The sequence below is a fragment of the Aethalodelphis obliquidens genome, unplaced genomic scaffold, assembly GCF_003676395.1.
Source record: "Aethalodelphis obliquidens isolate GAN/ISIS:26980383/991018 unplaced genomic scaffold, ASM367639v1 scaffold42, whole genome shotgun sequence".
Taxonomy (NCBI): domain Eukaryota; kingdom Metazoa; phylum Chordata; class Mammalia; order Artiodactyla; family Delphinidae; genus Aethalodelphis; species Aethalodelphis obliquidens.
Genome location: NW_020837986.1, coordinates 9,079,115 through 9,104,464, shown reverse-complemented (window position 1 = coordinate 9,104,464; position 25,350 = coordinate 9,079,115). Strand labels below are relative to the sequence as shown.

General features: G+C 40.6%; 1 protein-coding gene across 3 annotated transcripts in view; it reads right to left on the bottom strand.

Annotated features, from left to right (window-relative positions):
* Positions 1-119: 119 nt before the first annotated feature.
* The window catches only part of SAMHD1 (SAM and HD domain containing deoxynucleoside triphosphate triphosphohydrolase 1), a 62,825-nt gene continuing 37,594 nt past the window's right edge, over positions 120-25,350 (bottom strand). For 2 of the 3 annotated variants that reach the window (XM_027078362.1, XM_027078361.1), the window contains 6 exons: positions 25,027-25,142; positions 13,392-13,531; positions 12,510-12,605; positions 7,361-7,465; positions 6,658-6,795; positions 120-2,265 (listed from right to left, as the gene is read on the bottom strand). In XM_027078362.1, coding sequence (XP_026934163.1) covers positions 2,125-2,265; positions 6,658-6,795; positions 7,361-7,465; positions 12,510-12,605; positions 13,392-13,531; positions 25,027-25,142 — 736 coding nt within the window. In that variant the 3' untranslated portion in view covers positions 120-2,124. The other variant, XM_027078360.1, reaches the window with a different exon arrangement.

Here is a 25,350-nt window from a genome sequence, read left to right as displayed (position 1 = left end):
TGCTGAGGTATAAAGAAACATCTGGGCGCATTCCTAGACCAAACACAGTTCTTTTGCACAAAAGGGTCAAAACTGGGCACACAAGTGTGAGAGAAAGTCGTCAAGGAAGACACGGTTGGTTTCAAGATAGAGATACATTCATGACGTTTTATTGCAGCTGTTTCCCTCACCCAGATGAAATAACCAGTCACTTGAACTTGCAGTTCTATTTACATTCTCAATGTGACAATGCGCAGTAACTCTAGAGGCCAAGCTGTTAAAGTCTCCGTTTTTATACGAATAGTGAAGATGTTTCTTAAGAAAAATTTAACCTTGTCAGTGGCACATGGTTCCCATAATTAAAACAGTTGCAAAGAGCATAAAGTGCAGCTGCCTGGTATGTAACAAAAGATGCAAACAAAACAGATTCATGTTGTTTCTCAGAGAGCACAACGATACAACACTGAGACCACAAAATTGCAGAGTAAAACAATGATTTAAAGGGAGGAGGTGCAAAAATAAAACAATCTTGGCAGAGAAACATTACATTCTTGACCTTGGGTCCGGGCACATGGAGTCTGGGACGGATGCTTCTCCCTGCTGAACATTTCAGAGGCACCTTGGTTAAAACGGACATGACCCAGTACCACGGACCACTTTCCTTGTGCTTCTATGAGCCCATGTGTGACCACATCCCCACCACACAGCACCGTGGTGGGAGAGGAGAAGGGTTCTAACTACTCTATGAATTAGGGTCAACTCTTTATCTACTGAGGGATGGGGGAGGGGTGATAGTGCACAACGGCAGACATTCCAAATACCTGTCACCCTAGTGTCTACAGCAGAGAGCCTGGTTACACAGTGGAAGGTGCAGCACTCCTAAGGCCCTGGGGATAATCCGCTGGCCTGTGGTCTGAGTTCCTCCCCACTCCCTCTTGCTCTTGCCCAGGGCCAGGGCTGGCTCCCCAGGCCCAGGCTGCCAGGGAGTGTCAGGCTTTTGTAAGGGAGCATCAAAGCACAAGATGTTAGGGGCTCATGACTACACTCCCCACTGCCCTGCCTCTGGCAGCCACCAGCTTTGGCTCTAACTCCAGACTTTGCTCTTGGTGAATTTCTGTAGCACTGGGGATGTGCGTATGGGAGGAGAGCCCTCAGTTCAGGAGCGCTGCTCAACCACTGTGTAGAGACACAGAGTGGAACCTGGAGCTCACTGGGCAATCACTTCATCTCTGCACGGGCAGCTACCAGCAAAAATGAAGTCCCAGCTCTGAGGAGCCCTGAGGATGGACGGTTCCTGTCATGACCTCTGATCAGCACCCAAGCAAGATGCAGAGAGCAGGTGGGAGGGAAGCTGCCTTCTCCAGGCTGGGCAATGGCAGAACCCTCAGGGCTCGGGCAGTGAGCACCCAGGAAAGAAACCAACACGGGCTAGAGCCACAGCTGACCCAGAGAACAGCTTGGTTTGGGGGATCCCTCTGCCACTGGGGCTAGGGGTTTCCTATAAGGTAGTTTTATGCCCCACTTCAGAGGAGGCCAGATCCCTCAGATCTTTTCAGCAAACCAGTCAGGCCTGTCATCAAAACGCTGGAGCCCCTCCTGGCCCTCATCTACTGTTGATCCCACAGGGCAGCTGACAGGGGGCTAAAAGGGTGAGGGTAGGTGCCTTTCACTAATATTACAGTCACTCAAGGAGAGCTCTCTTCAAATCTGGGGTGATGGGCGCCTCCTCAGGGGCACAGGATTTTACGTTTTGCTTTTAACTGTGGCTGTTCGTGACAATCCCAAATGCAAATTCCAGTGTGCACCTTTGTCTAATTTCCAAATTTTTTAAAAAACAATCATATGTCCTAAGAGTTCAAAGTACATAAAACAGCGGTTATTCTAAGAAAACTGGCTGCTAAAGAAGAAAGGCTTTGATTAATATTAAAAATAGGCAAAGCAGTGCTTTCCATAACTCATGTAATAAAGTTTGCCTAATACCTGTTCCTCTAAATAGAAATGACTTAGCATGTGCGTACATTCAAAATATAAAATAAAAAGCACTAGTTGTCAATACATTTGTAGAACTCTGTAATCAAATTCCCTAAGTTAATTCTGTTGGGGGGAGGACGGAGAGGCTTTTTGTAAACAACTGATTGCAGACATTCACACTGAACCATCTCGAAAAAGCTGGGCTCTGCATTTGGATGCTTCTCGGGTGTGAGCTGGACTCTGGGCTGGACTCTGGACTCTGTAATTCCACTCCGATTTTCGAGGTGTTATAAGTGGAGCTACAATATCACCATCCTGTCAAAGAGAGAGAAACTAGAAATAGAGAAAAGCCAGTTTTCATGGTTTTTGCGAAGGCCTCAGGTACACGTATCTTTGTCCTGCAGACAGATTGCTTCTGGACAGACTTACTCTTGGGAAACCCCAGACTGTATATATGCTCAGTGTGTGGGCTGAATTAGAAACGCCACGGTCCTAGCAAGGGAAGAGCCCTCAGAGCAAAAGCCACCAGACCTAATCTTTTCACATGGCTAGGTTTTACGGCCCTCTCCCTTCACACACTTCCACGGAACACACTCTGTCCTGGTTTTCCAGGAGAAAGAGGGTCTGCACTGGACCCCTGCTCCTCTCTTTCCTAGTCTCCCCTGTAATAAACGTCCCAGGCCTGTAAGACGGCAAAGGGGGTAAGGACAGCATGCGCCTGCAGAACTTGAGCTTTGCTCCACAATCAAGGCTATAACTTTGGCCCCATCAGCACTGACTCCACCCAAAACAAGGGATGGTGTCAAAGTGAAGTGACTTGAAAACAAAGAGTGTGAGAAGCTAGGCCCTCTAACACCTGACTCTATCCTGAATCGTTCTTGAACTTGTGGATGGATTCTCGAGGTTATGTGAGGGTACAGATCTGTGAGAGCCTTTATTGCACTAGCAAGAGAACGCTTGTGATAGAATATCGTGGCCTTCATTTGCCTACTTGCTCTCAGATCCACACTTCGCCTCCCTCTGCTGTGCTGTGTAACAGGAGCTGCTCTTGTGAACTACGTTTCCCAGCTCCCGTGTCTACTGGCCTCCAGTCAGGTTTGGCCGATGGGAGGCACTGGTGGGAGGCTGGAAGAGCGGGGGGCAGAGAAGCCAGGGTGTCTCTCCCCTAACCCCTCTGGCTGGGTACAGTGGCTGTGATTCTGCTGTGGTTCTAGCTTCTGCAGGTGGCCCAGCACCTGGACTCCCACCTCCTACCCTAGAGGTGGCAGCAGCTCCCTCCTGTTGTCTCACTGTCCTGTTGGCCCATTTAGCTCTTCTAAAGCTTTCGGATCTCCTGCCCCGTATCACATTTCTTCTGCTGACCTACGCTGGATCCGACTTGATAGAGCTATTATTAAAAGCAGCCACACTATTGCCATGACACTCATATTCGGAAGACCCGTACCTCAAGTCAACATGATTTGTTTTCAAACTCGTCTCTATTTCTACCAAACATCCTTATCTCTACCCGTTCTAATTTCAACTCTAGTGAACTTTATGAACGCCGACCTGACTATGTCCCTTTCCTGCTTACACACCCCAGGGGCTCCCACTGCTCTGGTGCTCTTGGCTTACAGCACTGTGCACAGTGCCCCGCCTCATCCCTAAATGCACCCTGTTCTCTCTCACCTTCCGGCCTCCCCCCCACCCGCCTTTACCCAGCTGACTCCTCACCCATTCTTCAGGTCTCAGCTTCCAAGTCCCTCTTTAAATAAGCCTTCCCCAACCAACCGGACTTAAACCCGGCTCCTTTTTGCTCCTCTAAGACTGTCCACACTGCCCCTAACCCCAAAGCACTTACCACACCATTGTGACTGTTATTTACTCATGTGTCTGTTATCCCCAAATAGAGCGAAACCTGTGGGAACTGTCTCAGGTACTGTTCCATCCCTGGCCCCTAACATAGGGCCTGGTGAAAACACTCATTCCCTGACTGAATGTATCTGGATTTAAGTCACTATCACCACATGGCTGAACTTGAATAGCCTCTTGTCTCTCTGCTTCCAGTCTCTCCACGTTCCAATCCATCTGCTGCTAGAGTTTTCCTTCTTCATCAGGGGTTTAGTCTCCTTAGAAGCTACAGTACATAAGACAGACATACTTCCTTATTTCCACTGGTCTCACTCTAGCTGGAGACAAAACCCAGAAGTAAATATTACAGCAGCATGGTAAGTCTTGAATACTCTGCCCACCGTACATAACAGTAAATCTTTCTTAGCTGATTACCCACGCTTCTCCACAATCCAGCCGACTCTTCCGTTTCCATCACCTCAACAATAAGACTTTGAGGCCCCCAAACACACCCAACTTGTTCCAGTTGCATTTTTGTGTAGCTCCCATTTCTCTCTGCTACTCATCCAAACACAATCCAGCCTTCTGGATGTAGGAGAATCCTCCCTCCTGCCTAAGACTTTTCTTTCTTCCTTTTTTTTTCTTTTAACATCTTTATTGGAGTATAATTGCTTTACAATGGCGTTAGTTTCTGCTTTATAACAAAGTGAATCAGCTATACATATACATATATCCCCATATCTCCTCACTCTTGCGTCTCCCTCCCACCCCTATCCCATCCCTCTAGGCGGTCACAAAGCACCGAGCTGATCTCCCTGTGCTATGCAGCTGCTTCCCACTAGCTGTCTATTTTACATTTGGTAGTGTATATATGTCCATGCCACTCTCTCACTTCATCCCAGCTTACCCTTCCCCCTCCCCGTGTCCTCAAGTCCATTCTCTACATCTGTGTCTTCATTCCTGTCCTGCCCCTAGGTTCTTCAGAACCATTTTTTTTTTTTAAGATTCCATATATATATGTTAGCATACGGTATTTGTTTTTCTCTTTCTGACTTACTTCACTCTGTATGAAAGACTCTAGGTCCATCCACCTCACTACAAATAACTCAATTTCGTTTCTTTTTATGGCTGAGTAATATTCCATTGTATATATGTGCCACATCTTCTTCATCCATTCATCTGTCAGTGGACACTTAGGTTGCTTCCATGTCCTGGCTATTGTAAATAGTGCTGCAGTGAACATTGTGGTACATGACTCTTTTTGAATTATGGTTTTCTCAGGGTATATGCCGAGTAGTGGGATTGCTGGGTCGTATGGTAGTTCTATTTTTAGTTTTTTAGGAACCTCCATACTGTTCTCCATAGTGGCTGTATCAATTTACATTCCCACCAACAGTGCAGGAGGGTTCCCATTTCTCCACACCCTTTCCAGCATTTATTGTTTGTAGCTTTTTTGATGATGGCCATTCTGACTGGTGTGAGGTGATACCTCATTGTAGTTTTGATTTGCATTCCTCTAATGATTAGCGACGTTGAGCATCCTTTCATGTGTTTGTTGGCAATCTGTATATCTTTGGAGAAATGTCTGTTTAGGTCTTCTGCCCATTTTTGGAATGGGTTGTTTTGTTTTCTTTTGATATTGAGCTGCATGAGCTGCTTCCATATTTTGGAATTCAGCACCACCAAACCAGCTATACAACAAATGCTAAAGGAACTTCTCTAAGGCTTTTCTGACAGCTCTCCCAAAGCTCTGAGTCCTAACAGACTCACCTGTGTCCCTCCCTCTGGCATCTGACAAAGAGCCGATGTACTGGGCTACTCTTTCACGTCTCACCTTTGGTTTTTGTTTCCTTCAGCACCCAACACAGGGGGGCGGGGGTGGGAAGCAGCTAAGGTGTTGTGAGAGACAGCACTAGGCCAGGAAGTAGAACTCTGTTTCCCACTTGCCTGCCAATCATATTCACTCAGTCAACAAATATCAACTGGTCACATTCTCTGTGCCAGGCACCCACCATGTGCAGGTCAATAAGGGACAATTTCAACAACATTCTCTATGGGATTGGCAACTAGAGAATTTAAATAGGTTATAGGTTTGGGAATGCTGAGTTTGAAATAAGTTAGAAAACTTATTATCAGTTATATGTGGCCTTAAATAAGTTAAAGCTCAGCTTTGGTAACCTTCTCTTCAAGATGAGGACACAATATCTCACCCCCCCAGGGTCACTGGGAGGACTGGGTGAGACAACTGGTGAGAACACTGTCAAGTACTATTCACATGTTCACCATCTTAAACTTTTATTATTAGGACAATAGTGATAAACAGAGCACCCACTCACAATTGCTGTAGGAAGAAACTGCTGGTGGACACAGGTTCAGGCATTTTAAAAGGAAAGCTTAATGTGGAAAAACCTTTTTCTCCCAAACCAAAACCAAATGACATTTTTTTATTTATTTACTTTAAACTTTTAATTTCATATTGGAGTATAATTGATTAACAATGTTGTGTTAGTTTCAGGTGTACAGCAAAGTGATTCAGTTATATATACACATGTATCTATTCTTTTTCAAATTCTTTTCCCATTTAAGTTATTACCTAATATTGAGCAGAGCTCCCTGTGCCATACAAGGTCCTTGTTGGTTATCCATTTTAAATACAGCAGTGTGTACACGTCAATCCCAAACTCCCCAACTATTCCTCCCCACTACTGTTCCCCCAGTAACCGTAAGTTCGTTCTCTAAGTCTGTGAGTCTGTTTCTGTTTTGTAAATAAGTTCATCAAATGACTATATTTAAATGAGAACCTTTCAGAGGGATGTAAGGATTGCTTGCGTTTTTTACTTAAAAATTTGTGCAACATATGTGAATAATGTCACCCACCTGTGGCTTGGTGAAGTCATTGATTAAACACCACTGAACGAAATGCTGTTGTGCAGCGTAGAGACTCCTTTTATCCGTCTTCTTACAATAAACTCGAATCAGCTGCTCAGCAAATACCTCTGGCAAAAACTGTGAAACCTTTTTAAAGAAGGAAAAATTTCACTGTCACCTTGAATTCACACACTGAAGAGAGATCAGCTGTTCCTAAGCTCCATGCTTGATGTTATATTAAAAGCACCATGTTGTTTTGCTATTTTATCCCAGTGATAATCCAGAGAAAAGAATTCAAGGCAGCTGTCATATTGCAAAATGTCCCGCAATTTTATGTCCATTAATAGAAGATGAAAGGTTTGTATGATATAATTACATGAAGACGACTGACTCTCACACAGAAGATCTGCAAATACGCACATTTCACTTAGATGACTTCAACCATATGACACTCCCTTCCCACCAGACTTATAAGCTAGCCTCTAAACCAAAAAACAGAGCTTTCTTCTGTGTTTAGCAAACAGGATAAACTGGCTCTTAAGATGGTCTAGGCTACACAAAATCAGGTATACTTTAATTTTAAAGATATGCTTCTGCTTCTTTTTTTTTAAACAGTACACATTGACTTTAGGACTCAACCTGAAAGTAAAATGCAATTTACTGTAAAGTTCCAAATGCCACTGTCGTATATTTGTTTTACCTAAGTAGTTACCTGATTTTTAGTAATCATGATTGCCTGGCTGGGCTCACTCTTACAATAGAAGCGAACATGATCAATAGGATTCTTGTCTTCCATTCCATAATCCATGTTGATAACCTTAATACAAGCAATAAGTAAGTGATCGTGTACATAATAGCAATGAGAGTTCAATTCAGGGTTGTGGGGCATCACAGGAAACGAAGCAGAGCTCTCTGGAGGTTGAGAAGTAGGAGCCCTGGTAGGGTGGCTCATAGCGGAATAAAGGTAGCTCTGGTGCATGACCCATAGGGAATTGGTCTTTGAAATCTGGGTGGGGTGGGAGGGGTATTTGTGCTTTCAACATAAGTAGGGTATAACGTCAATACCTACTATGTGATAGACACGTGGCAGGCACTGTTGTGTAGAGATACAAGGACCCTTGATAAAATCCCAGCCCCCGTAGACCACATGGCCTAGACTGAGGTAGAACAAATAATTTAAAAAGTAACTATCGGGAATTCCCTGGTGGTCCAGTGGTTAGGACTTGGTGCTCTCACTGCCGGGCCCGGATTCTATCCCTGGTCAGGGAACTAAGATCCTGCAAGCTGTACAGCCTGGCCAAAAAAAAGTAATTATCTAGCACCATTTGTTATAAGAGCTACCAAGGAAAAGCAAATGGTACTGTGAAACTTTGTAACCTGGGAACCTAGTAGTCTGGGGCTCCTAGGCAATGACTGGAAATGTTTTCCTGGGAAAGTGACATTACTAATAAGTGAGCAGGAATTAACAAGGCCTAGGTAGGAAAGAAAAGAATTCCAGGCAGAAGAAACAGCTCTGAAGCAGAGAGGACTGAAACTTGTCTGCTGGTTTTAGTAGCACTGAAGTCATTGCTGATCTTAGTGACAGTAGTTTTAATACAGGCAGACGTCAGAGATATTCCAATACATGCAAAGTACAATAAAATGACTTGCAATAAAATGAAATATAGCTGTATAGTGATGGTGACAGAGAAAAGGTTCAGAAGTAGATGAGAAGGGACTTCCCTGGCGGGCCGGTGGTTAAGACTCTGTGCAGGGGGCACGGGTTCGACCCCTGTTCCAGGAACGAAGATCCCGAAAGCCATGTGGCGTGGCCAAAACAAACAAACAAACAAACAAAAAACAAGGCAAAACAAAAAAGAAGTAGACGAGAAATGAGAGAGAAGACAACTTTTGGAAGTTTGGCTGTTACGAGAGGCAAGAGGGGAGAATATGAAGCGGACTGTGGTACCCAGGAAAGGTAAGGGGACACAACTTTTCAATGAGTTTAACCCTGAAGAAGAGAAGATGGGTAAAGAGGAGTGCAGGGTTTGTTATTTTCTTAAGATGAAAGTCTGTTTAACTGCTGATGGGAAAGTCAAAGAGAGAGAGGAGAGAACGCATACTGTGTGGTTCTGCAGACGTTCTGAGACAAATTGCTCTCTGGCTGCACTGCCCAATGGGGTAACCACTGTCCATGTGTGGATTTTTACAATGTCAAGTCATTAACATTAAATATAAGATTAAAATTAGTTCTTCAACTGCAGCAGCCACATTTCAGTGCTCAATAGACATGTGTGGCTAGTCACTACTGAAATGGACAGCACAGATACAGACCATTTCCATCACCACAGGAAGTTCTATTGGACAGCCCTGGCCTGGAACACAATTAGAAGGGTTACCCTTAGCCTTTTGATAGGAAGAGAGACACTTCCCCACTGTACCAGAGCGAAGTCTGAACACAGCTGCACGTGGAGGCAGACGGTGTAGGTGGAGAGAGTTCCTATCTAATAACCTATATTTTATCTCTGAAATAAGAGCTAAAGTGGAGTTAGTCACTGAGAGTGAATACAGTTGGGGTTGGGAAGCAGGGCTGGAGATTTGGGAGGAGTGAAGATGGTTTGAAATAGTCACTATGGAGACTAGGAGAATTGCACTAAGCTTGCCAGAAAGTCCAGAGGGCCCACCTAGGGTTGGTGACCATGAACTGTCATTCAGCGTTTTGCGAGGGAGTTGAGGGTAATTGCAGAAAATGACTGAATTAATGGAAACACGATCTAAGTTAGATTGGGAGAGAAATAAAGATAGAAGATCACTAACCAGCTGGAAGAAAGTCAGGAGACAGTAAACTGGAGGTCCTGATGAGCTAGGAACAAGTAAGGAAGGAAGAAAGGGGTTTATGGACAGAGATGGGATGCTTCAGTTAGTGATTTTTAGAGGGAGGGCATTTTCAAATGTTGATAAGGTTCAGAGGTGGAGGGGATAAGGTCACTGAAGATGAGGATAAGGAGATCAGAGTTGGCGCCATGTGGACTATGAAGCCACTAAGGATGATGGCAGGAACCGGAGTAGAGTGGAAGGCTCTGCACCATGCCAAAACCTGCAACCAAGAGGACAGGAGATGGTTTAAGGATGTCAGTCTCAGAGGAACAGGGATCTTGCATGGGGTCTTGAAGTGGTACTAGGGAACAAGAGGACTGATGAACAGGAAGGTCTCCTGACCCTGAGGAATGTGCTTTTCCTGAAAGAGCTGCAGGGGAATCAGGCTCTCAGGGGACAGCCAGGCTGCAACAAAGGCAAAAAGATAGTCAGAGAAGAGGCTAAAGATAGAGGGGAGTTAGTTAATTACGGAGTGGAAATTCCAAAGGGCTCCAGGGACAGGTTTGGGACAGGGAAGAGATTGGAAGTGAAGTAAGGGGAAGAAATAGAGTAATGTGGTGATGACGGTACAGAAAAGAACAGATGGTAAGAGGGGCTTATCCTGTGAGTGGTGACTGAAGAAAACCGGTATATGTGCTTTGCTGGCTATGCTGCCAGTGGCCTGTGAGACAAGGGTGGACATCTGAGATTCAGCCATGGTCCAGAAGTGAGACCAGGGGTCTGCAGTACACGGCCAGCCCTCCCACTCTGCATGGTCTACTGGCTTTGATAGCTGCATTCCTTTATCTGTGAGGGAAAATTGCTCAGTCCTCCCCACGGTCCCAGGGCTGGTGCTGTCACAGGTCTCTCTCCTGGGTGTTGTTTCATAAGGGCGGGACCTGCTGCAGCACTGACATTTTACCCATCGTGCTAAGGCATGAACACTAGTCAAATTTTCAACAATCTAAGTGCCACTACCTCTTCGGTATTTACTTCCTTGGCTTTAGAATAGTAATAAAAGGCAATCCCTATTTTCTTCATAATGCATAACTGTAAATTCCTCCTTAAAGCAGATTTGATAAAACCATTATTTTCCAGAAGGGCAATGTTATACAGAGATCCCGTGCTTAACCAAGGACTCAAGAGTAAAAAAGTAGCTACAGACCAACAACAATGAATCTTTAATTCTAAATAGTACATTATGTTTTATAGCCCATTACATAATCATAAAAGTTACTACATACAGTCCCCAAAGGGGCCATGTATGGTAAGATGCACCACGTAAATATATTACACTGTCAAGCTATAACTAGATGCTAATTCATGATAAGACATTTAATTAGCAATTTTATTGCTTTCTCAGAATACAGATAGGCTTTGCCCATCTTAAAATGGAAAGAGTTTCAGATTATGAAACTCTTGTACCATACTCACTGTAAAAAAAAAAAAATCACCTGCAATTCCACCACTCGGGTAGAAACAGTGTTAACATTTTACTATTAATATATCCAAAATTTTTTCAATATGTTCACTGCACACACATATTTAAATGTAATGTATATACATTTAAAGAAACAAAATCATTCTGTACGTACTTTTTTTCACTTATTATAAACATCTTTTGATGTTAAAAACAACTTTTAATGTTTGCATTATTCCACTGAATTTCCTATTGAGAGACATACATAGGGACTTCCCTGGTGGTCCAGTGCTTAAGACTCCACGCTCTCAATGCAAGGGGCACGAGTTCGATCCCTGGTTGGGGAACTAAGATCCCACATGCCATGTGGCATGGCCAAAAAAAAAAAAAAGACATACACATTTTTCCCCTAATTTCACACTATAATAAAGCCACAATAAATATATTTGTGCTTTTTTTTGAAAAACTGATCACCTCCTTTGGACAAATCCCCAGAATGAAACTGCTGGGTCAGTTAAAATTGACCCTAGTTTGGTCTCTTGTATCAATTTACACTCCCATTTTCACATACCTTTATTATCACAAAATCTTATAAAAATTTTTTTATCTTATACGTCTGATAATCAAAAAACTCGTTGCATCAATTTGCCTATAGGTTAACAAGAAAGTTAAACTTCTTTCATGTCTATTGGCCATGTGTATGTCATCTTCTCCTATGCATGGCAGCCACCTGAAGTACCTCTGATCCTCTATCCATTGGGAGATGGGGAGGTGGGGGACCGACTAGGAGTAATGCCTGCACTGAGGGCAAAGGGCAGACACGTGGGAGCCCAGGGATAACATTCTGGAGAGTGAAGCCTTTCAGAGCCTCAGGAAGTCAGGATGTGAGATCCCTTTATTCTGGTGGAACCTCATCTAATGAAACAGGAAACTGCAGCCTGATCTGCAGATCTGAGGCACTTCATCACGCAGTCAAGTGAATAGAGAGAGGGTCCAAGGGCAGTTCACTCACTGTGTTCCTCGGCAAAGAATGGTTATGGAGAGATTGCCTTTTGCTCAAAGATGCATCAGCAAGAGAATAACAAATGAGAGGCTTATGGAAAAAATACACAGAGAACACTGTCCTGAGATTTCAGAGGAGTAGAACTCTGAAAAGAATTTCTTAGAGGAAACAAGAAAATGTGAGAAAGCCGTTTGGCATTCTCATTAGGATACAAGAAGACACTACATCCTCTATGAAAATAGGAGTCAAAAAGTCTTAACTTTTTCTTTTGTGTGTGTGTGCAATTAAAATATTATTGGTATGTATTACTTTTTTGATCAAGAAAACATTCAAAAATCACTATATACAACATTCTATTAATGACATGACCACAATTACATAAAAATATTTACAATATTGACATAAAAATGTCAAAGAAGGTTTTAAAACTGCTTAATGTTAGTTTTTTTCTGTGATATCACAGGTGATTCTCTTTCTTCCATCTTTCTGTATTTTCCAAATTTTCTATAATGAACATGTACTACTGTTATAATGAGGGGGGGGTAGCGGTGCTTTATTTTAAATAAATTCTTTGCTTAGTATGTTATTGGACTAACTACTTACATCCACTATGAAATCTTCAGCCTTCAGTTCAGGTTCTAGCACCATGTCACTGGGTTTAGCACTGGCGACCCCTTTCGGAAGGCTTTCGTAGTTTTCCTAGAAAAGACGAGGCTCCTCATGTTAGAACTCCAGTTCTTCATTCTACAGTGTTTGTGTCACAAAGAGGTTCCCTCTCTAAAAACAGCACTTTACCAAAAAAAGTGGGTAGAGATTTCCCTAACAAATATATGGTTTCTGCCTATGCCATCTTTTAATCAAATCACAATAGTGCGATTTTCATAACAGCATTTCACATTGAAAAAAATGTGGCATTAACGTGTTAGTAAAACAAGAAGTAAAGTGTGACCCAAGGAAGTATCATGAGGCGGGGTGTGGTTATTAGTGTGGCTTTTGTTATGCGCTTTCTGGCAAAGAGAAAACCCTTCAACAAGCAGGAGAGATAACTGATAACTGAACTAAAGAAGGCAAGCAAGCACCATCTGCGAGAACCTGATAGTCTGCCAAAGAAGGAAGTAGTTAAAGCAGGTCCTTAGAGTGTCAAAGAAGCTCATGCAGATACCTCATTTTGAGGCCCCTTTTACTCACATTCATTTTCTTGCCTTTGGGTCTAGACAAAATTTGAGGCTCCCCTCTCACTTCTGACATGAGAGAGTAAAGGTTTTGGAGTAAATGAGACCTGGCTTTGAATCCTGGCTCACTAACTGTGCTTCCAAAGGCAAATTATTTAATCTCTCCCAAGCCTCGGTTTCTTCATCTGCAGGGCAGGGCTCAGAAGACTGATGTGAAGATTAAGTGAGAACGTGTAAAGGGCTTAGAATACAGTCGTGGTATTGTGATGGGCTAATGGTTTCCTCCTGGGGGTCAGAGGACCTTTCAACTTACCCTTTTAATCTTTATTTGTCCTATAGGCTGAGTCTCACCCACAAACTTGTATAGATTACGGCATTCAATTTTCTTTAAAATCGCTCGTGCAGCATCCAATTTGGGATCAGCAGAGTATAAAATCTCCAGAAAAATGTTATCTGCCAATTTGATGAAATTTCAGTTACATTAAAATGAAAAAACAGAATTTTAAAAGACTCATACATTGCTGTATGACTCATACATCGTCTGAAATGATTTCAAGCAGTTTACAAACGTAGGTACACTATGATTATAACAATGTGAAAAAAAATTTTAAAGCCTGGAGTGAAAAAACCTTTGTAAAAGTGTTGCAGTCAATGTCTCATATTTGCTTCAAGGTAATCTAATAGCGGGAAAGGGGAGAGATGAGACAAGACTGCACTGGAGTTGATGACTTGAGACTGGGTTTTAGGTACAAAGGGGTGTATTAATTTATTGTTATGTTGGTTTTTAAAAATTATTTATTTATTTATTTTTATTTATTTGGCTGCGTCAGGTCTTAGTTGCAGCATGCGGGATCTAGTTCCCTGACCAGGGATGGAACCCAGGCCCCCGGCATTGGGAGCTCAGAGTCTTAACCACTGAACCACCAGGGAAGTCCCTATATTATGTTTTTTTAAAGAGAATGATACTTAAGGATTACAAAATTATGTCTGAGATCTGCTTCAAAATGGCCCAGGGTCTGATGGGGTGAAGGGATGAAGCAAAATTGTCATGCGTTGATAATTGCTGCAGCTAAGTGATGAGGCTAAGTGATGTAAATTTCCTTAATAATAAGTTTTTAAGGGAATTCCCTGGCAGTCCTGTGGTTAGGACTCTGTGCTTTCACAGCCAGGGCCTAGGTTTGACCCCTGGTCGGGGAACTAAGATCCCTCAAGCCTCGCAGTATGGCCACAAAAAAGAAATAAAAAAAGTTTTTAAAAGTTTCATTCCATGATGATAGAAGGTAGTTTATTTTCCTTCTTTCTTTTTCTTCCAACTTTTTATTTTGGAAATTTCAAAATAAAATACCTTTCACTGAAATTTATCCACTGTTAACATTTTCCCACATACGCAAACACTCTCTCCGTGTGTATGCACATAAATTTTTGAGGAAACATTTGAAAATTACAGACATCAATACCTTTCACTCTTAAATACTTCAGCATGTACCTTCCAAGAACAAGAACATCCCCCAACATAACCACAATCATGCCAAGAAATTTAATACTGATATAAAAATATCTGACATACAATCTATATCTGAATTTGCTTAATTGTTCCAATAATGCAATTTATGAATTTTTGTTGCTGTTTAGAGAAACCAATCAAGTATTATGGATGACATTAGTTATCGTGTTTTATAGTCTCCTCCCATCTAGAACTAGGATAATTTCCCTGACTTCTTTCACGATGTTGACATTTTAGAAAAGTTCAGGCAGTCATTATGTAAAATGTCCCAGACTTTGAACTTGTTCGACTGCTTCTTCACCATTAGATTCAAGGAGAACACTGTTGTCAAGAACACTGTATAAGTGTTACAACATCTAAGAACACTATATAAGAGCTTGGCTCAGTGCATCACATCACAAGTCACATAATGAGCTTTGTTATATTTATGGGTTATGTTAAGTTCCAACAGTTGGTTAAAGCAATAACCACCACCCCGCCCCGAATTTCTCTGTTATAAATGTATCTTTCCCTTTGTAATTAACAATCTGCAGGGTAATATTTTGAGAGAGTCTGACTATCCCAATAAGTTGTCAACCAATGGTTTAGCATTCATCGATAATCGTTCATTGAATCAATCACCGCATTTTGCAAAGTGAGTTTTATTAAAATGCCTTTTCTTGGCAAAATAAAATATTAGTAGTCTATGTCATTCACGTCACCCACAAATATATGTACCAATCCACGGTTAACACATTCCTCACCCTCTCAGTGATGCTGTCTACAAACCCCTCTCTCCATCTTTAGTTTTCATTATTCCTTTACACATTATACGCACAGTATGAAAAACAGAACAATTTTATTTTAACATAAACAAGACCAGGGGTGGGATGAACTGGGAGATTGGGATTGACATATATACACTAATACGTATAAAATATATAACTAATGAGAACCTGCAGTACAGCACAGGGAATTCCACTTAGTTGTACAGTAGAAACTAACAACATTGTAAAACAACTCTACCCCAATAAAAAACAACAGCAACAACAACAAAAAACAAGACCATGCTTTTCTTATCCATGCTTTTATCTACCCTATTCCCAGGTGAATTAAAGAAATGCTTTTCCCCATGACAGAATCGCACTTCCTGAAGGCCCGTCTAATCCCTGAGGTTCATCTCAAAAGGCACCTGATTGTGAAACCTTCCCTAATTCTTCCAAACCAGAGATGTAATTCCTCTTTGAACCCCATGGAACTCAACTGATACTCTTCTTATGCCTTTCATCTTATTCTACCAGGTACAGGTTTTGGGGTGGACTTATATTTTCATTTCTGTTGGCTAAATGGGTAAAAGAAGGATTACTGGATCACAGGATACATATATGTTTAAAAGAAAATGCTCAACTTTTCCCAAGTGGCTGTACCACCTGCATTCCCACCAGCCATGTACGAGAGTTCTATTTGTTCTACGTACATGTTTTCAGAAAAGTCATGTACAAAAGTGAACTGCTTGTCTATTAAATTTAATGACTAAAATATCACTAAAATAGTGTAAACAACTTGGGATCAGAAGACTTGGTTTGAGTTCAGCTTTGCCATTTTTTAGGATAAGTTGCTTTCCCTCATTTGGCCTGTTTCCTCATTTGAGGGGTTTTAAGCAGATGATCTCTAAGGTTCTTTTGAATTTAACATTCTAAGACCTCAATTTAATTAAGGGATTTGGGGGTAGGGTCTTGCAGGGAAAGGGAGGGAAGGGGTACGGTCCACCTATTGCTTAGGAATATTGAGGGATAAAGACCAAGGTTTAGCATTGGTATTTGCTAAATGTATTAGCATTTAGAAAATGGTTACTTAAGACAGTGGTCATAACATTTGCAATGCTTAACATAGCTACATCCAGATAAGCTGAAACATCCATTAGAAATAGGAATTTAGGAAGCAGTGAGAACAGATAAAGAAACAGCATATTCATATGATAGACTACTACTCAGCAATGAAAAGGAATGAACTACTGGTACATGCAATCTGGATAAATCTGAAATACATAATGCTGAGTGAAAGAAGCCTTACACAGAAGAATACATATGGTATGATTCCATTGATATAAAAGTCTAGCACAGGCAAATAGGTTGCTTCTCGGGGTGAGGTAGGGACAGGAATTGACTGGGACAGGGCATGAGGGAATTTTCTAAGGAGAAGATAAGGTTCTGTGTCCTGCATTTGTTTAGCAAATGTTACACTTACCATTTTTACATTTATACAAATTGCATGTAACTTTTACATCAAAAGAAAAAAATCTATAAACAATTAGTGAACTTTAGTTAATCTGCATGCTGAAGGAGTTAGGGTAAAGTATACTGACGTCTGAAATTTACTTTAAAATGCATCAAACCTTAGATAGATTAATAAATGGGTAGAGGGATGGTAGGTAATAAATATGTGATAAAGCAAGTCCAGTAAATGCTAGAATTTAGGTGGTGAGTATACAGGTTTTAACTGTAAAATTCTTTCAACATTGCTATATATTTTCAACACTTACCCCCAAAATGTGAAAAAACATTCTAAAAAATTTAAAAATAAGAAGTGAAGATTTGGGACTGCCCTGGTGGCACAGTGGATAAGACTCTGAGCTCCCAGTGAAGGGGTCCCGGGTTCGATCCCTCGTCAGGGAACAAGATCCCACATGCAGGCCGCAAATAAGAAGCCTGCCTGTCACAACTAAGGAGCTGGTGCAATCAAATAGATAAATAAAAGCAAATTGATTTAAAAAAAGAAGTGGAGATTTTTAAAGTAAAGATAAGGTGAGTTGCTTTTGGAAATGCAGCAAAAGTAAGGAAGGCTCTCACATGGTCCTATTCCTTCAAGGTCATGTAGTTAAGGACAATAAGGATTATATGACTGCTCAGAATAATACGCAAGAAAACTACAATGATCCCTGTCTGAAATGATGAAAGCTGGAAAGGCTATATGCTTGTTCTCCCATACTCTGGCAGATAAAGCACAAAAATGTAACCTAATTTCTTGTCTGGGATTTTTGACATTGTTACAACATCCAAGTATGTGATCAGTGAACTCATCTTACCGAATGGGGTAAAAACCAGTTTGGGTGTTCTAGAACTTTCATGGTGAGCAAGAGCTATGTATTGTCATGAGCACTTAAGACCTCATTAAAATGTATGATATTTTAATGGTTTGTCAGTTAATCCCAAAGTGTATAAAATGCAGAATTCATTTCTTTTCACCAAAAGATAATTTAAATGTAATATAATGTTACAGGATGGATGGCTGGGACTGGTCTCTGAGGAAAACTGAAGATGATTTTTTAAAACACAGCATCACTTGCTTCATTATGAGCAAAAGTTAAAAATAAATATCCAAGGAGGCGCCTTCAAGATGGCAGAGGAATAAGATGTGGAGATCACCTTCCTCCCCACTTATACATCAAAACTACATCTACACGTGGAACAACTCCTACAGAACACCTACTGAACGCTGGCAGAAGACCTCAGATTTCCCCAAAGGCAAGAAACTCCCCACATACCTGGCTGTTTGGCTGACATGCTCTGGTGCTCTGGCTGGGTGTCAGGCCTGAGCCTCTGAGGTGGGAGAGCCAAGTTCAGGACATTGGTCCAGCAGAGACCTCCTGGCCCCATGTAATATCAAACGGCGAAATGTCTCCCAGAGATCTCCATCTCAATGCTAAGACCCGGCTCCACCCAATGACCAGCAAGCTACAGCGATGGACACCCTATGCTAAACAACTGCAAGACAGGAACACAATCCCACCCATTAGCAGAGAGGCTGCCTAAAATCATAATAAGATCACAGACACCCTAAAACACACCATCAAATGCAGTCCTGCCCACCAGAAAGACAAGATCCAGCCTCATCCACCAGAACACCGGCACCAGTCCACTCCACCACGAAGCCTACACAACCCACTGAACCAACCTTACCCACTGGGAGCAGACACCAAAAACAAGAGAAACTACGAACCTGCAGCCTGTGAAAAGGAGACCCCAAACACAGTAAGTTAAGCAAAATGAGAAGACAGAGAAACACACAGCAGATGAAGGAGCAAGGTAAAAACCCACCAGACCAAATAAATGAAGAGGAAATAGGCAGTCTACCTGAAAAAGAATTCAGAGTAATGATAGTACAGATGATCTAAAATCTTGGAAATAGAATGGAGAAAATATAAGAAACGTTTAACAAGGACCTAAAAGAACTAAAGAGCAAACAAACAATGATGAACAACACAATAAATGAAATTAAAAATTCTCTAGAAGGAATCAATACCAGAATAACTGAGGCAGAAGAACGGAAAAGTGACCTGGAAGATAAAATAATGGAAATAACTACAATAAAAAAGAATGAAAAGAATTAAGGACAGTCTCAGAGACCTCTGGGACAACATTAAATGCACCAACGTTCAAATTATAGGGGGTCCCAGAAGAAGAAGAGAAACAGAAAGGGACTGAGAAAATATTTGAAGAGATTATAGTTGAAAACTTCCCTAATATGGGTAAGCAAATAGTCAATCAAGTCCAGGAAGTGCAGAGAGTCCCATATAGGATAAATCCAAGGAGAAACATGCCAAAACACATATTAATCAAATGATCAAAAATTAAATACAAAGAAAAAATATTAAAAGCAGCAAGGGAAAAGCAACAAATAACATACAAGGGAATCCCCATAAGGTTAACAGCTGATCTTTCAGCAGAAACTCCGCAAGCCAGAAGGGAGGCAGGACATATTTAAAGTGATGAAAGGCAAAAACCTACAACCAAGATTACTGTACCCAGCAAGGTTCTCATTCAGATTCGACGGAGAAATTAAAACCTTTACAGACAAGCAAGAGCTAAGAGAATTCAGCACCACCAAACCAGCTTTACAACAAATGCTAAAGGAACTTCCCTATGCAGGAAACACAAGAGAAGGAAAACACCTACAATAACAAACACGAGACAATTAAGAAAATGGTCATAGGAACATACATATCAATAGCTACCTTAAATGTAAATGCATTAAATGCTCCAACCAAAAGACATAGACTGGCTGAATGGATACAAAAACATGACCCGTATATATGTTGTCTACAAGAGACCCACTTCAGACCTAGGGGCACATACAGACTGAAAGTGAGGGGATGGCAAAAGATATTCCATGCAAATGGAAATCAAAAGAAAGCTGGAGTAGCAATTCTCATATCAGATAAAATAAAGAATGTTACAAGAGACAAGGAAGGACACTACATAATGATCAAGGGATCAATCCAAGAAGAAGATATAACAATTGTAAATATTTATGCACCCAACACAGGAGCACCTCTATACATAAGGCAACTGCTAACAGCCATAAAAGGGGAAATCGACAGCAACACAATAATAGTAGGGGACTTTAACATCCCACTTTAACCAATGGACAGATCATCCAAAATGAAAATAAATAAGGAAACACAAGATTTAAATGATACATTAAAAAAGATGGACTTAATTGATATTTATAGGACATCCCATTCCAAAACAACAGAATACACTTTCCTCTCAAGTGCTCATGGAACATTCTCCAGGATAGATCAAATCTTGGGTCACAAATCAAGCCTTGCTAAATTTAAGAAAATTGAAATCGTATCAAGTATCTTTTCTGACTACAATGCCATGAGACTAGATATCACTTACAGGAAAAAATCTGTAAAAAATACAAACATATGGAGGCTAAACAATATACTGCTAAATAACCAAGAGATCACTGAAGAAATCAAAGAGGAAATCAACAAATACCTAGAGACACATGACAATGAAAACATGACGACCCAAAACCTATGGGATGCAGCAAAAGCAGTTCTAAGAGGGAAGTTTATAGCAATACAATCCTACCTCAAGAAACAAGAAACATCTCAAATAAACAACCTAATTTTATACCTAAAGCAAATATAGAAAGAAGAACAAAAAACCCCAAAGTTAGCAGAAGGAAAGAAATCATAAAGATCAGATCAGAAATAAATGAAAAAGAAATGAAGGAAATGATAGCAAAGATCAATAAAAGTGAAAGCTGGTTCTTTGAGAGGATAAACAAAATTGATAGCCATTAGCCAGACTTATCAAGAAAAAAAGGAAGAAGACTCAAATCAAGAGAATTAGAAATGAAAAAGGAGAAGTAACAACTGACACTGCAGAAACAAAAAGGATCATGAGAGATTATTACAAGCAACTATATGCCAATAAAACGGAAAACCCAGAAGAAATGGACAAACTCTTAGAAAAGCACAACCTTCTGAGACTGAACCAGGAAGAAACAGAAAATATAAGCACACCAATCACAAACACTGAAATTGAAACTGTGATTAAAAATCTCCCAACAAACAAAAGCCCAGGACCAGATGGCTTCACAGGCAAATTCTATCAAACATTTAGAGAAGAGCTAACACCTATCCTTCTCAAACTCTTCCAAAATATAGCAGAGGGAGGAACACTCCCAAACTCATTCTACAAGTCCACTGTCACCCTGATACCAAAACCAGACAAAGATGTCACAAAAAAAGAAAACTACAGGCCAATATCACTGATGAACATAGATGCAAAAATCCTCAACAAAATACTAGCAAACAGAATCCAACAGCACATTAAAAGGATCATACACCATGATCAAGTGGGGTTTATCCCAGGAATGCAACGATTCTTCAATACACGCAAATCAATCAATGTGATAAACCATATTAACAAATTGAAGGAGAAAAACCATATGATCATCTCAATAGATGCAGAAAAAGCTTTTGACAAAATTCAACACTTATGATAAAAACCCTCCAGAAAGTAGGCATAAAGCGAACTTACCTCAACATAATAAAGGTCATGTATGACAAACCCACAGCCAACATTGTTCTCAATGCTGAAAACCTGAAACCATTTCCACTAAGACCAGGAGCAAGACAAGGTTGCCCACTCTTACCACTATTATTCAACATAGTATTGGAAGTTTTAGCCACAGCAATCAGAGAAGAAAAAGAAATAAAAGGAATCCAAATTGGAAAAGAAGAACTAAAAGTGTCACTGTTTGCAGATGACATGATACTATACATAGAGAATCCTAAAGATGCTACTAGAAAACTACTAGAGCTAATCAATGAATTTGGTAAAGCAGCAGGATACAAAATTAATGCACAGAATTCTCTTGCATCCCTATACACTAATGATGAAAAATCTGAAAGAGAAATTAAGGAAACACTCCCATTTACCACTGCAACAAAAAGAATAAAATACCTAGGAATAAACCTACCTAAGGAGACAAAAGACCTGTATGCAGCAAACTATAAGACACTGAGGAAAGAAATTAAAGATGATACCAACTGATGGAGAGATATATCATGTTCTTGGATTGGAAGAATCAATATTGTGAAAATGACTATACTACCCAAAGCAGTCTACAGATTCAATGCAATCCCTATCAAGCTACCAATGGCATTTTTCACAGAACTAGAACAAAAAATTTCACAATTCATATGGAAACACAAAAGACCACGAATAGCCAGAGCAATCTTGAGAAAGAAAAACGGAGCTGGAGGAATCAGGCTCCCTGACTTCAGACTATACTACAAAGCTACAGTAATCAAGACAGTATGGTACTGGCACAAAATCAGAAATATAGATCAATGGAACAGGATAGAAAGCCCAGAGATAAACCCACACACATATGGTCGCCTTATCTTTGATAAAGGAGGCAAGAACATATAATGGAGAAAAGACAGCCTCTTCAATAAGTGGTGCTGAGAAAACTGGACAGCTACATGTAAAAGAATGAAATTAGAACACTCCCTGACACCACACACAAAACTAAACTCAAAATGGATTAAAGACCTAAATGTAAGGCCAGACACTATAAAACTCTTAGAGGAAAACATAGGCAGAACACTCTATGATATAAATCACAGCAAGATCCTTTCTGACCCACCTACCAGAGTAATGGTAATAAAAACAAAAATAAACAAACAGGACCTAATGAAGCTTAAAAGCTTTTGCATAGCAAAGGAAACTATAAACAAGACGAAAAGGCAACCCTCAGAATGGGAGAAGATATTTGCAAACAAATCAATGGACAAAGGATTAATCTCCAAAATATATAAACAGCTCATGCAGCTCAATGTTAAAAAAACAAACAACCCAATCCAAAACTGGGCAGAAGACCTAAATAGACATTTCTCCAAAGAAGATATACAGATTGTCAACAAACACATGAAAGGATGCTCAACATCACTAATCATTAGAGACATGTAAATCAAAACTACAATGAGGTATCACCTCACACCAGTCAGAATGGTCATCATCAAAAAATCTACGAACAGTAAATGCTGGAGAGGGTGTGGAGAAAAGGGAACCCTCTTGCACTGTTGGTGGGAACGTAAATTGATACAGCCACTATGGAGAACAGCATGCAGGTTCATAAAAAACTAAAAATAGAACTACCATATGACCTAGCAATCCCACTACTGGGCATATACCCTGAGAAAATCATAATTCAAAAAGAGTCATGTTGGCTTCCCTGGTGGCGCAGTGGTTGGGAGTCCACCTGCCGATGCAAGGGACATGGGTTCGTGCCCTGGTCCGGGAAGATCCCACATGCCGCGGAGCGGCTGGGCCTGTGCACCATGGCCACTGAGCCTGTGCGTCTGGAGCCTGTGCTCCACAACGGGAGAGGCCACAACAGTGAGAGGCCCGCGTACCGCAAAAAAAAAAAAAAAAAAAAAAAAAAGTCATGTACCACAATGTTCACTGCAGTTCTATTTACAATAGCCAGGACATGGAAGCAAACTAAGTGTCCATTGACAGATGAATGGATAAAGAAGATATGGCTCATATATACAATGGAATATTACTCAGCCATAAAAGAAACAAAATTGAGTTATTTGTAATGAGGTGGATGGACCTAGAGTCTGTCATACAGAGTGAAGTAAGTCAGAAAAAGAAAAACAAATACCATATGCTAACACATATATATGGAATCTTAAAAAAAAAAAAAGGTTCTGAAGAACCTAGGGGCAGGACAGGAATAAAGACGCAGACATAGAGAATGGACTTGAGGACACAGGGAGGGGGAAGGGTAAGCTGGGACAAAGTGAGAGAGTGGCATGGACATATATACACTACCAAATGTAAAATAGCTAGCTAGTGGGAAGCAGCCGCATAGCACACGGAGATCAGCTCGGTGCTTTGTGACCACCTAGAGGGGTGGGATAGGGAGGGTGGGAGGGAGGGAGTTGCAAGAGGGAAGAGATATGGGGACATATGTATATGTATAACTGATTCACTTTGTTATACAGCAGAAACTAACACACCATTGTAAAGCAATTATACTCCAATAAAGATGTTTAAATAAATAAATAAATAAATATCCACAGCTTGCTCACATTGTCTTATAATCTCTTCTTCCATTCCTATCCACACAACAATGGGAGACTAGTATACCTGCTACGCTGTTATTAAAACAAAACACAGAAACAATTTAGATACATTATCCCCTATAAGTAACTTTGTCATCAGTCCAACCCAGATTAATTAACAAGCAAAAAGCAAACTCACTTGTCACATTATAAACTGTAAGTACTTATGTACAGTGTTGTCAGTGTACACAGACATTGATACAGGGAATCACCATTTCACTTCTAATCTTTGATTTAGTTATGATTGGAAAATGACTAAAAATTTACAAGTGTAATGGGGACTCTCTATATTATATGTATATAAAATAAAATCTAGCAGAGATGGAGCAGGAAGTTGATCTTGGTTGTGTCTGAGGCCACTCAGTTTCCGTTGTTCTTGCTTGGTTCAGAGCCTCCAGCCTTTCCACTGATTCTGTCATGTTGTTTTTAGTTAAGCAGAGACAGTTTTAGGATTTGCAACTAAGAACTCTGACTGGTACACGCTTTTTGGTTTACCTCTTTTGCTTTACTGATCTTTATTTCTCAGTCTACACTTTCCCACATTAAAGAATCAGCTGCAACCCCTCACCTCTCTTCCTTCACACCCTAAGCCGCAGAGTTTGTTTCTGCTGAAATGTTTCTCACATCCTGTGTTTTGCAACAAAAATCATGTTAAAAGGGCAAGTGAGCTTTTTGATACTAGTATGGTATTAGTCCAGCTGTATTATAAGTTAAATAATAATTTGAGTACTTATGTGCCAAGTACTATTCCTGGTGCTACATGCCTCATTGAAGCATCACAACAGAACTATATGCTAGGTGTCATTACTCCCATCTTAGATGAGGAAACTAAGGTTCAGAGAGGTTAAATAACTTTATTAAGGTTACCTTGTTAGTACGAAGCAGAGATAAAACTCAAATCCAATAGTATACAATCACTTTAGAAGCTAAATACATTGGAATGTTTGGAAAATAACTCATCTGCAATCCAGGGTAAGTTTATACTTTATCTGAGATGGACCACCTATGTTACCTTCTAGTTCTTACCTGTCAGCTTAGTGAAGGCTTCCATGTCATCAATTGCTGTAGAAATGTGATACTTTTTTCCTTCAGAACCTGTTATCTCTATGTAAGGGTCTGCTTCGAGGAAGGCATCTGTAATCCTAAAGATCATTTTATAAACATTTACGCTTATGAGAAATTTTGAATATTTGTTTTATGCCTTGCTTAAAGTTAAGGAAATCTTTCTACTTTAGGGAAATAAAATCTTGAGACACAATGTTCTAAAGACAACTGCTTCTCAGACTTACAGATATAGAGAACAAACTAGTGGTTACCAGTGGGGAGAGGGAAGTGGGGAGGGGTAATATA